This window comes from Apaloderma vittatum, unplaced genomic scaffold (assembly GCF_000703405.1).
Source record: "Apaloderma vittatum isolate BGI_N311 unplaced genomic scaffold, ASM70340v1 scaffold25443, whole genome shotgun sequence".
Taxonomy (NCBI): domain Eukaryota; kingdom Metazoa; phylum Chordata; class Aves; order Trogoniformes; family Trogonidae; genus Apaloderma; species Apaloderma vittatum.
In genome coordinates, this window is record NW_009709008.1 from 45593 (window position 1) to 57615 (window position 12023).

The 12023-nt window shown below is 41.8% G+C and overlaps 1 protein-coding gene across 2 annotated transcripts; it reads right to left on the reverse strand.

Moving 5' to 3' along the window:
- Positions 1 to 526: 526 nt before the first annotated feature.
- Positions 527 to 11720, reverse strand: ANXA7 (annexin A7). 2 transcript variants are annotated; one of them, XM_009866774.1, is made up of 13 exons: positions 11664 to 11720; positions 9301 to 9517; positions 8929 to 9034; positions 7833 to 7888; positions 7587 to 7597; positions 7408 to 7510; positions 7025 to 7119; positions 6244 to 6357; positions 4804 to 4974; positions 3129 to 3299; positions 2945 to 3020; positions 1496 to 1608; positions 527 to 879 (listed from the first exon to the last, which is right to left on the reverse strand). In XM_009866774.1, exons 1-13 carry the CDS (start codon positions 11718 to 11720, stop codon positions 757 to 759), a joined length of 1413 nt encoding a protein of 470 aa, XP_009865076.1. In that variant the 3' UTR covers positions 527 to 756. The 2 variants fall into 2 exon arrangements, with proteins under 2 accessions (XP_009865076.1, XP_009865077.1); XM_009866775.1 differs by lacking the exon at positions 7587 to 7597 and having other exon boundaries at positions 7837 to 7880; positions 8927 to 9034.
- Between the last annotated feature and the right edge of the window lie 303 nt (positions 11721 to 12023).

The following is a 12023-nucleotide window of genomic DNA, read 5'->3' on the forward strand; positions in this document are numbered from 1 at the left end:
TCCTTTGAAAACATCCACATAGGCATTTATATTGTCTAGGTCACAACCGCTTACAGTTTGGATTTACGTGTGTTCTGTAGCGTTAGCATTTAGGCACTGGCTTTTTTCATTGCTCAGGCTTTGCTGTATAAGCTACTCCTTTACAAGGAGATCCTTCAGAATGAGATCAGAGGTGATTTCTCCTTTCCATTGGTGCCTCAAGCATAATGATGACTAATTTAAGAAATAAAATAGGGGGTGTACAGTCAGATTCTGCCAAGGTCCTTAAATTGTCATTTAAGGTGACTTACGCTGAGCACTTGGGTGTTTTTCAACATTAAAATGGAAAGACATTAATGAGGGGGAGTGTAAAATCCTTTACATCACAGCCTCAGGCTTTCTTTGTCATCCACAGTGAGCTCAGCTTTTAGGAAGTTTTTAAGGAAGTTCTTGAGTGCTGGAGATTTGGCCGAGAGAAAGAGTTTAAGAATGCAGGAATCGGGTGCAGAGGAGGTGATTTTGTCTGGGTCAGAAGAACTAAGACTTAGGGGTAATAGACAAGATATATCTTTTATTATACAATAAAGAATATTATGTGCTGTAAATTAAGGCACTATTAAGTGCAACAAGCTTACTGAATCATCAAGAAGGCATACTTGATTATATGCGTTTTAAAATTATTCTTTTACACACAAGGATAGTCATGCCTGCATAAAGCATGTTACATGCCCTTCAGTTTGTTTTAAAAAAGAAAACAAAAAAACCCCACAGATAACCCTATTGACCAACAATTGCCAGCAGCAAACGCCGGTAATCGCCACTTGTATCACTTGCTATCATCGTGGCCAAAGTCTTCTGATACATTTGTGTGAACATCTGTTTAATTTGCACAAGGTCAATCTACGCCAAGAAAGAAGAAAAAAAAAAGTTGTGAAACGTAAACACAGCGTATGATTTCAACAGTCCTGGACAGTCATCCCCTCCCACAGGGAGCACACAGCACACACACACGCCGAGGCTCAAATGTGCAACTGCTAAACTTTGCATCTCCTGCCGCCCAGCTGGGGCAGCTCCCAGGGCAGAGAGTCGGCCATCGGGCCCTGCTTCCTTAGAACTCTCCTCTCCCACCTCTCAACCTTTGCACTTGAGCTGCTCACCTGCTACATGGACACATGGCCCCAGGTTAAGAAGGAAGACAAGCAGCACTGCTATCGAGCCAGAGATAGTAAAGTTCCTGTATAAACTGGCTTTAAAATAAACCAAATGTGTTCATCTAAATCTGAACCCCATAAGACCTTCACTGAATACACAATTTCTACAGCTACAGAAGAAGGACTAAGTGAAAAGTCCTCCCCTGCTAGTGGGAGGTGTCCCTGCCCATGGCAGGGGGGTTGGAGCTAGGTGATCTTTAAGGTCCCTTCCAACCCAAACCGTTCTCTGATTCTATGATGAAAACCTGGCTGGGGCAGACAGTTTTCCACAGCAAGTGACATTTACAAAGGAGAAAGTTTCTTACCTCACTGCGAGTGACTATAATTCTGATGAGGGTAGAATCATCTGTGCCAGCTCCTTTCATAGAATAATAAAGTCTTTCTGCAAAAAAGGCTGGGCGATTTAAAGCGCATTGCACTGCAATAAAGTATATTTTTAGGATTAGTTCCAGTACTGTGTGCTGTACAGCGATACCTGGCAAGCTCGGTTCAGGATTTTTGCTGCGGATGGCTAGAGGCAGGTATTGGTGAAGATTCAGTTACTGTGGGTTACAGGAACAGTTCTACAGAGCCAAGTTCAGTTTCACGCTGACCAAATGAGTTGTCCTTTCATGGGAAAAGTTACGGTTATTAACAGTTAATTTCTGTGGAAGTGCTTTTCAAAGCTGGCTGAAACCTTAATTCTCAAATAGGTAATTTAAAAACAGTTCTTCTCCTTGGATAGCTGCTACTAGGATACAAGGTATTTTACTCAGGTTCCATTCCTAGAATCTCACTAACAAAAGTACAACTGTAAAGAGTTCTCGCTTGAGTAGTTACAGAATGGATCTTGTTCCAGTGAGATTGCTCACTCTCAGAGACAAGTCTTTATTCTGTTACATGATTCTTAGAGCTGAATTTTTCCTAAAAAACTCCTTAGCAGAGTATAATCCGGGAAGTTTTTGCTTATCCGTTATGGCTGTGGAAATGATGTCATTTTGGGAAGCCTTGGTAAGGACTGGTGTCTGCAGGTTTACTATTACTAGCAAGTCATATGGATTCTCACTAGCAGTAAATTGTGCTAAATTTGCGGTGCTTGACTACAATAAGCCAGCGGGAAAAAGTGAGTTCAGAACAGGCCTTGTGTTTCACTGATCTTTTGCTTTTCAAATGCTGAGCTTTCTGATGGTGGAAAGGCAGCTGTGCCTGAAGTAGGTTTGTGCTGGTTCTGAGACCACGTGTGGCTGCCTCTGCTGACGTGCCACACCACCAGTCAGGTCTCTCTTACCCTGGTACTCACGTCATTTTGCAGAGCTCTGAAAAATACAACTACAAGTGCTAATTTTGCCTTCCCAGACAAGTGACAAGGAGGTTAGCTCAGTGGTTTGAGCACGGTGCTGACAAAAATGGCAACACCAAGGTTGCGGGTTCGATTCCCGGTCGGTCCCCATGTGTTGCCTGGTCTAGTCAAGAGGTGGCGTCCCTGCCCATGTCAGGGAGGTTGGACTTGATGATCTCTAAGGTCCCTTCCAGCCTAGGCCATTCTATGATTCTATGATTTTCTTGTTTCAAACTGACTTCTTTGTGGTGGATGCTTGTTTCTCCAATTAAATGTAAAGGGACTAATGTGAATAACTGAATTTACTTTTGTGCTAGCAGAATGTCAGATTGTGCGTTCCTTTGCCATATGGCCAGTGTTGAACTGGATTCTTCAACAGTTATGTTTAGAAGGTTTAATTCCTAAGGGGTAAGGGGAGGGAAGAAATGTTACTTACAAATAGTCTTCAAACCACGTTCCACGTTTCCAGAAAATTCTCGGTCAATGCTGCTTAATAAATCACGATTAGCAATCTACAAATAAAGGAGATTAATATGTGGATAATGGAATGCGGTAAGAACTGGAAGCTTAATTTAAAATACACTGACGGAGCTCAACTGAAATCAGCGCAGAACTCATACCCTGGAGTATGCCTCAACTGTTGCTTTCAGTTGGGGAAAACTTCTGGTGGCCAGAACCATATTAAAGCAAGATTCATCAGTCCCAAGTTTTCCTTCACCTGCTTGGTACAGGCGCTGAGCATCTTCTTGAGCTTTTTGATAATCCACAGTTTGGTTCTCATCCCGATTACCCTAAAAGCAAAGACAACAGGTGTCAAATGGAATCGCACAGAGAGAGCTGGCCTTTAACTGTCTGCCATGCAGACCCCAAGCTTGTCACTCCAAAGCTTGAAGCAGAAAGAGTCATGTGTTGCCAACTGGTGTTACATTGCTTTAAAACTACTCTTTGGATTAGTATTTCTTATAGGCAATGAATACCAAAGTGGCCGAGAAGTCACTCTCTAGAGTGTGCTTTAAACTGTAGATACACTGACTCAGATAATTTGACCCCTACATACCATTTCATAGTTCTAATTAAGTACTGTATTTAATTCTCTATTTTCCTTAATAATGTAAGCTTTCTTTTGATTTGTTTCTAGGCTTCAAGTTGCAAAGAATCTTCCCAAATGAACTAATGAATTATCTTACTGAATATGCACACCTGAAGTATCTCAGGTCTTCTGTTTATTTAGAATTTGCTAATTTCAAGTCAGAACATCTCCAGAAAACATGTAATATAATAGTAATATGTCAGTAGGGCTTATATGACGTCTTATGTGCTTTGGATTTTTTTTGCTGCCCCGTGCATGGATGAATACTGCTAAATATACTGGCTGAGCAGGCTGAATACATGCTCTCAAACACTGTTGTATCTATGGTGGTTAATACTTAAATCACGTGGTTGTCAGTTATTGTAACCTACTGCATTTATCAAAATAAAAACTAGCAGCATGACTTTCTCAAGGTTTGCTTTCTTGTGGATTTCGACTTTTTAATCCAAATACCTAAGTGCACAGCTAAACTCTCGCAAAGGCAGAGGCAAACGAGATAGAGGAGTGTCACAGAAACTCAGTAACAGCAAATCGGCACATTGATCAAAGGAAGTCTCCTTAGTATGTATTTCTTCCTAAATGTGGATAACTGCAAGTTACTGTTCTTCAACACCAAAAGAGCCCTAGTAAATGATAGGGGATAAGCAAGCTCCAGTGTTCACCTGGGTTCAATAGCAGCACCTCCCTAATTCTGGAGATGTGGAGGAATGGAAGGCTGTGCTGTAACTTGGGAGGTAATTTTTGCCCTCTGGTACCTCTTAGCTTGTTCTTATGTAGAATTCCTATGAAAATCCCTAATGTAGAGGTTATTCAATCAGATTCACTCAAATTATTTTGTTAAAGTATGCAAAAAATGGAAAGCATCTTGCGTTAACCACAGAACAGAGCACCGCTTTCCAGGACCGCCTGACTGCATCTGCACAATGAAGGATTTGCACGTAACCTCTCTGAGAAGCGTAGGGGGTGCTAAATGAGGTCACACAATTCATCATAGATTTGTAAATAGGAAGTATCTCTTCCCTGAGGAGGGACTGAAGAGTCATGTCTTGTCATTAGGGAATAAATTAATGGCCCAGGGCTAATTTCTTGAAAACCTTGCTCTTGCTAAGCACACACAGGTTATTTATGTAGCCATTATGACTACATGCATCAAAGTCAGACTGTACATTCTTACCTTACCAAAAAAAAAAAAATTTAAAGCTCACTTGGCACATAGATATAAGCAATCGTTCGAAGTGTCCTGAAGTGTCTGCTCTGATGTCTTGTTCGATGTCCCTTCCAAATTCTGATTTATAGCAGTTCACGATTTCACGTATTTCCTGGTTTGTCCTTGTGCAAAGGATCTCAATCAGCACTCTCTCCTGAGTGCCTGGTCCCTGCAGCCAAAGGAAAAAAATGGCATAAATACAAATCACTACTTACTCAGTTTTCTTCAACTGTGAAATTACGCAGTCATCCATTTTATCAAAACTATACGATCTACATTTTAAGAACAGTATCCTTGCAGTGTGAAAGCACCAACTCTTCTTAAAGCGTACTTAAATGGAGTGAAGATTCCTCAAACATTCAATTCTGCACCAGTTCAAAAAAAATACCCCCAAACTATAAAAACTACACATTTAGAACAGTGACATCAGCCAAAGTTAACTGGAAAATGATTTAGGAAGGAAATTATTTGGCAATCATTTTACTCTGGAAATTATTTGGAAACTATTTTACCAGCGGAAAGTAGAGCTTTATGATAATCATTAAAGCTAAATTCTGTTTTGGTCAGCATACAAGTGCCTTTCCTTCTCCAAATGTGTCCACTTTCTCAACAGGAGCACCAGCAGGAACCTTTCATAAATACTTCCCCCTCCCCAGAATAAAAATCAGCTGAGTTCTTACTGACATAGTCATCTCTGTTCAGGCAAGAATCAGGAGTGGATCAGTGTGAAGTTTCTAGGTAACGTTATGTTATCAATTTTTTAAAACAGTCGACAGTGGCTGTTGCCTCCACTGAAGCCAGATCTTCACTTAGGCTCCACATTCTTTACAAGGTGTGCAATCATACGTGGGTTAAGTTACTTGTTTCCAGTATCAGCCGTCTGCAAGCTGCTGCAGCTCAGACAAGCAAGTAATTCTGGTAACTGGATGTACCAGTTTACCCAATCTAAAAGTTTAAACCAACTAGCTCATTTAATCTCTGATGCAGTCTTGAACAGGTACATCCTCTGACCTTAAGAAAATGGTTTTTTCGTTGTTGTCCTTTTGGAAAAAAAAAGCTGGGGTAATCCAAAAATGCCTTCCAGTATCAATGATTTATTCCTTCTAAGGAGATGCGTGTGCCTTCAGTTAAACCAGAGGTTACAGTTGTAATGGCACCCTGGCTCTTTCTGGGTTCTAGCAAAAATTATGACCAAGTTGCAGAGAACAAAGTTTTGTCCTGCAGAGTTTTGTCCTCCGTGAGATGGACATCTGCTGTGAAATGCCTAATCCTGCAGAAATTCACTGATGCTGTGGTACACAGCAGAGAAGAACTTTTAGTCCTGATATTTGTTTGCCACTACAGGATTTTTCAGCAGTGCAGGGACTGGGTGTTCTTTTTTCTTAGATGAGAATTCTCAGGCAGTTTTAAACTATTTCATTCGCAGGAAGAACCATACCTTCATGGCATGCCGTAAACTCCAGGCATCGTAGTAGGTGCTAGGCATGAAGAGTGCCAGAATCAATTCTTCCACATTTCCACTTAACTCAGACTTCAGATCTTTAATTAAATCCTGTTCAATTATAAACACAAAAGGGCTTTGGAGAGTGTTAGCTATGTAGATTACATACTGAAAAAATATCAAACTAGAACTTACTTCTTTGACTGATTTCTACCTTTGTGCCTGTAAAGTTTTTTTTGTTATAAAGAACTTCCCTCTGTCCAAATGACAGCTCAGCTCTTGTTTGTTATCTCTTCATTAATGAGGACCAAGTCAGGTCCTGAAAAATCCCACAACTATAAAACTTCAAGTTGCAAAAATGACGGAAGACATTATCTTGGTTATTGAGTAACAAATCCTCAACCAGTTTCTCAGTTTGTTTCTTACAAAAAAAGATGTCAGTGGTGGCTTGTGTACAGACAAAACTCAGTGCTTTCAGACACGAATACAAGGACAGTTTGATTATTTTCTATCTATCAAGCATTACAAAAGCAGAGAAGCTTCTTGTTTGGTCAGGGACAGAGCCAGCCCCCAACCTTCCCCCACCTCTGCTTCTGCCATGTATCAGGGCAACGCTGTTAAATACCAGAAGTCCCCTGGTACACAAGGAATATAACCAAAAGAACTGCATTTTAAAAGTGCCCAAATCACTCCCCAGGACTAAAATGCAAGCAGGCAGCTAAAGCAGCAGCTGAAAGTTTGGGATTTTTTTACTAATTTGAAGAACTAGTGAACATACCTTGCCATACATAGTCTTGAAAGCTGCCTTGATTTTTTGCCTTTGATCATTGGAGCGGTTAGCAACAACATTTATGATAGCCTGCTCATCAGTTCCTTGGAAACAGAAGGGCAATTTCATGTAAGAACTCATAATAATCCCCCTGAGACTATGCATTTTATAATCTTGCGTTTGGGCATAGTTACATAATAAATGACTAGCATTTAAGTCTATCAAATTTTCAATGTAGCTTCATCTACTCAGTTGCCCAAGTCATTTTGCATGTGTGATATCTGAAAAGCTTGGAGAGGAAGAAGGTATGGTTAAATGAAAATTGAAGAAAAGAACAAAATGGCCCCAAGAAGTCAGCTCAAGAGAAATTTAAGCTTCTATCGCTTACTTACCAAACCCCTTCATAGCTTTGCGTAGAACTTCTGCGTCCCTTCCAGCATCAAAGTTTGGAGCAGCTTGAATCGTGCCCTGGGTACCCTGAACCATTGCTGCAGGCTGAAAATAGTCACATGTAACTAGCTGTTCTGCACAATGTAAATTCAAAGCAAAATCACAACTTTGGAATCAGCACTTCAGAAGGAGCTGCCCATTAGTTCCCCATTTTTTCTCTAACACAGAATCGGGGTGACATTCAGTTGTCGCCACAGCGATGCTTTTATCCAATACAAGATACAGGGTTATGAGTTTGTTCAGGTTGTAGTCTGAGTGTAGCTGGGAACTCTTGATGCAGAATGTCTGTAAATTGTTGGAAACCAGTTGTAAAAACATTAAAACTACAGAAGCCACATGAAACTGATGATAGAAGAGGATACAGCACGTACCAGACCAGGCATTGGTGATGGTGCTTGTCCACCAGAGTATCCTACTGGAAGTAAATTAAAGAACAAGATAAAAGGAATTAATTAGGTCTCTTACTGTGTAAATGCTATCTAATCTGAAAAGAAAGCCCTTTGCAAACCTACCACCGCACAAAACCTGTTTCCTAACTCGTGATACTTATGATCAGTAACTCGACTTCTTGCCCTTGGGAATGATGGGAAGAAGCAATCACAGATGTATTCTGGTACACACTAAATTTACTGGTTCTGTGGGAACTGGAAGAATCTATTCTTATTACGTATTGCTATCTTTGGCAAAAGTCAAGAGAGCCCACACAGATGAAGAATGTGTGTCTCATGCGCTCTTTAAAGTCATGTTATACACTTTGCCTAGCATGTCAATGCTAAATATTAAGAATTCATTGGTGCAAAAAGAATGGAAGGAATCATATTTTATGATCAAAAGCACAGTGAATACAAAGCTGCAACTATGGGGGGGTTTGTACTGGAATTTTATTTTTATACACAATACAGATGTGTAATTCTTATTTTAACAGCAGATTAGTTACTTGTAGAGTTAACAAAGCAATCACTAAGAAAAGGTTTTGCTGCTCTGAATTTCTTGCAAACACAACTGATGCATTTCAGGACAATAATCATCTTGAAAGCATTAAAAACTCTGCACCGTTTTTAAGCAGCTGTGTGTGTTCTCCTTTCCACTTCCCCCGCTATGCCAGGGATCACCATCAACACTCAGATTTGAAGATTGCATCCCTTTCTTTGGGACTAACAGAACAGCTTGATACTCATTGCATGTGGACTCTGGATGTCACAGTTCTCACCAAATACTTGCAGTTTGAAGAAGAATAAGCACCTAAACCACTATGTGGTCATTTAATCACTGACAGCCATCCCTTATGGATGTAGCACCTATAGGGATGGTTCTCATCGGCCCTTTGGTGGTCTTGGAAGCGTACAGCATTCAGAGCTCACCAGCTGGAAGTAACTTGGGTAAGGGTCTAATTTGTTACTGCCTGTCCTGGGATCTCTTGGCTTAACCTTGGATGCTTGGTGTTTCTTATGTACGACATACCTGGAATCTGCGCTGGTCCACCTCCAGCGTAGCTTTGGGCAGGAGGCTGCGGATAGCCACCAAAGCCAGGGCCGGCGGGAGGGACACCAAAGCCAGGGCCAGCAGGAGCTAGGAGAAGAAGACAGACGTTAGCACATTTCGTGTTTTGTACTTGACTTCTGACACAACGTGAGCCAGCTTACTGAGCAGAGCTATGCAAAAGATTACATACTCTGTGTCTGTGCTGTGGCCCAAAACCGTGCACGTACTGGCTCCCACCTGCCTGCGCCCACTGCTCACTGAACAAAACAGCTTTTCTTTACTACTCCTATCCAGCCCAGGGAATGCTTACACCAGAAATTGCCCCCGAGGGGTACCATAATGAAGGATCTTACCTCCAGCGTAAGGTGGCATTCCTCCAGCCTGGGGAGCTCCAGGGTAGCCCCCAGGGGCAGGGTAGCTCCCCGGGGCAGGATATCCTGCTGTCCCTGGATATCCAGCACTCGGTGGTGCTGCAGGATAGGTCCCTCCTCCTGGTGGAGGGTATCCTCCAGGAACAGCAGGATAGGGGTACTGACCGGCTGGCGGATAGACAGACTCTTGACCTGTTGGCTGAAACACAAAAACGGGACGTCTGTATGCCTGCTAACAAGGCCTTAGAGTAAAAACCCTCAAGTGATCAAAATGCCCGTGTGTATAGTGATGTGAATGATTATAATTGGATTCAGCACTTGAAGCGAAAGCAGCAGAACTCCTGAAGCCTGGATGGGGGCCTCCTGGTTGGATTTTCTGGTGCGTCTCCCATGTTGGCACAGAAACACAGAGTGCTGCAGGGTAGAAGGCACCTCAGGACGGCCTCTGGTCCCATCCACCTTCAAAGCAGGGAAAGCTTCAGAGTTAGATGAGGTCATGCAAAGCCTTGACCAGTTTTCGGTATCTCCAAAAAAGTGTGAATCCCCAGCTTCTCTGGGCCTCTGGTCTGGTGCTAGGCTGTGCTCAAGGTGAAAAATGTTTTCCTCAAATCAAATTACAAATACAAGCTGCAGTTTGTTGACAGCTGCCCTTGCACTGTGTACCTCTGACAAGAGTCAGGCTCCAATGTCTTTCACTTCTTCTTACACAGCAGAAGGCTGAATACATCTCCCCTTAACTTCTTCCGGGTGAGCAGTGCTCCCTGGACACGCTCCTGTTTGTCCACGTCTCTGTTGTGCTGGGAGGCCACAACTAGACACAGTACTGCAGATGTGGCCTCACGAGCACCAAGCACAAAGGAGTAATAGTTTCCCTTGACCTGCTGGCTCCGCTCCTGTGAAAGCCTGGTATGCCATTAGCCTTCCTCCCCCGGGACACGCGCTGCTGAGCCACGAGTGACTGGTCACCACCCTTGCTCCTTTCTGGAACTTCTATCCCAAGTAAGTACCAGGTGAGGTCAGCTAGGCTCACTTTCTATGAATCGTCAGGAGCTCACGTCCTGTCTTTATAGTACTTTTAAGAGCTTTGAAACATCCATCTCTATTGGACAACCAGTATTTTCAAATGTTACATGGTGAGAACTTGCAAGAGGTTGGATTTGGTTCCCCACCCACCCCATTTCCTTTGGAATCCAGGTTATATGGACATTCAATGACTAAATCTGGACCACTGTGTCAGACTAAACACCTATCACAGGTTTGGTATAAAAAGAACAAGTCAAGCATCTATGTGCCTTTGTTTTCCTATGTGTATGACTTATCAGTCATACCACAAAGGTTGCTATTAGCATTAATGTACATTAGAAATATTTACTTGAATGACCAGGATCTCTAAGGAAAAACTCTGTAAATTAAAAGCCATGTACTTGATCTTAAATATCAGGTATTTAAATTCATCTTCATAATGAAGCGTAATGTATGGACTCATTACTCACGCACTGGAAATCATCCCTACCAACTAGCTTTAGAAATATGAGTCACGCATGACATACAGTACACACTCATTCTTGAGCCCAGAAAGCAGAAATAAACTGCAAAGCTGTAAAGTCTAGCTCAGACTCAAGTTTGGTTGCTCCCAGGTTACTGTGCCCAGGCTACATAATATTCTCTGCCCCAGCAGTACAGTCCAACCTTTCTCTGCCAAACTCAACAAAGTTTCAATGAAAGTTTTAGTCCCTTCAGTCATGAGCTGAAGGTGGAACAAAGTCCTGAAGGATAGGGGGTCAAAGTCAAGATACAATGTGCTTTATCCTCAGAAAAATATTTACTTGGTGTCATGTGAAAGCCGGGCTACTTGAGTAATGCATTCCAAGCTCTTCCTGAGGGTATTGGCCACTGAAGTTTTTTCAGCATCTCTGTAAACTCTAGGATACAGGTACGTGGAAAATTTGGTAGGGACTGTGCTACAGACTGCTTCAGAGACTACCTCTGACTCTGTACGTAAAGACCTTCATATTTATGTAAGGACTACTGATACTTTAAAAAAAATGATTTGCTGAGATAGTTAGCGTTATAGAAAATACACAAGACAAGCCAAGACAAGACCACACCATCAAGAACCTTTCCGGAACAATAGGCAACATTAAAGAAAAACCAACAAACAAATCTTAAAACTTCTTTCTTGGAATTCCTATAAGATAACTGTGAAGTCATCCTCAGGGATATAAAAATGAAAACAAAGATCATAATCTCTAAGAACACTGTATATGAATTGATACAGCTACTATTTAACCACACACAGAACATAAATATAACAGGAATGCAACACATTCAAGAGCCGTACTTACAGGATAACCAGGGAAAGCAGGGTAGCCACCAGAAGGGGGATAACCTGGGTATGCCATTCTGGGGGAAAAAAAAAGAAAAAAAAAAGACGTTTTCACTGTCAAGGCACTATATATGCGTTTGTAGCAGTTATTTGCTTGCCAATTACCTGTTAAATCACTTGAACAATATGTTTTTTAGGTTTAGAATTGCTCCGGGATACTTGTCAGCTATTAAACCCACAAAACCTTGCCTTTTTCCCACACATGTGCCAACAGCTAGCAGGATTCAGAAAGGAAGCACCTTCAACTTTGTAATTAACCACCAATTATTTCAGGTAAAGCACGGCAAGAGGCTTGAACCTCCAAAAAGAAAACTGAAAT

Excerpts from the sequence above, each read along its gene's own strand:
- ANXA7 (XM_009866774.1), bottom strand. The coding sequence starts at position 11,720 with ATGGCATACCCAGGTTATCCCCCTTCTGGTGGCTACCCTGCTTTCCCT. Across the intron at positions 6,358-7,024 it reads TCAAGACTATGTATGGCAAG|GATTTAATTAAAGATCTGAA; the intron begins GTATGTTCACTA and ends ATAATTGAACAG. Across the intron at positions 1,609-2,944 it reads ACGTGGTTTGAAGACTATTT|TGCAATGCGCTTTAAATCGC; the intron begins GTAAGTAACATT and ends ACTTTATTGCAG.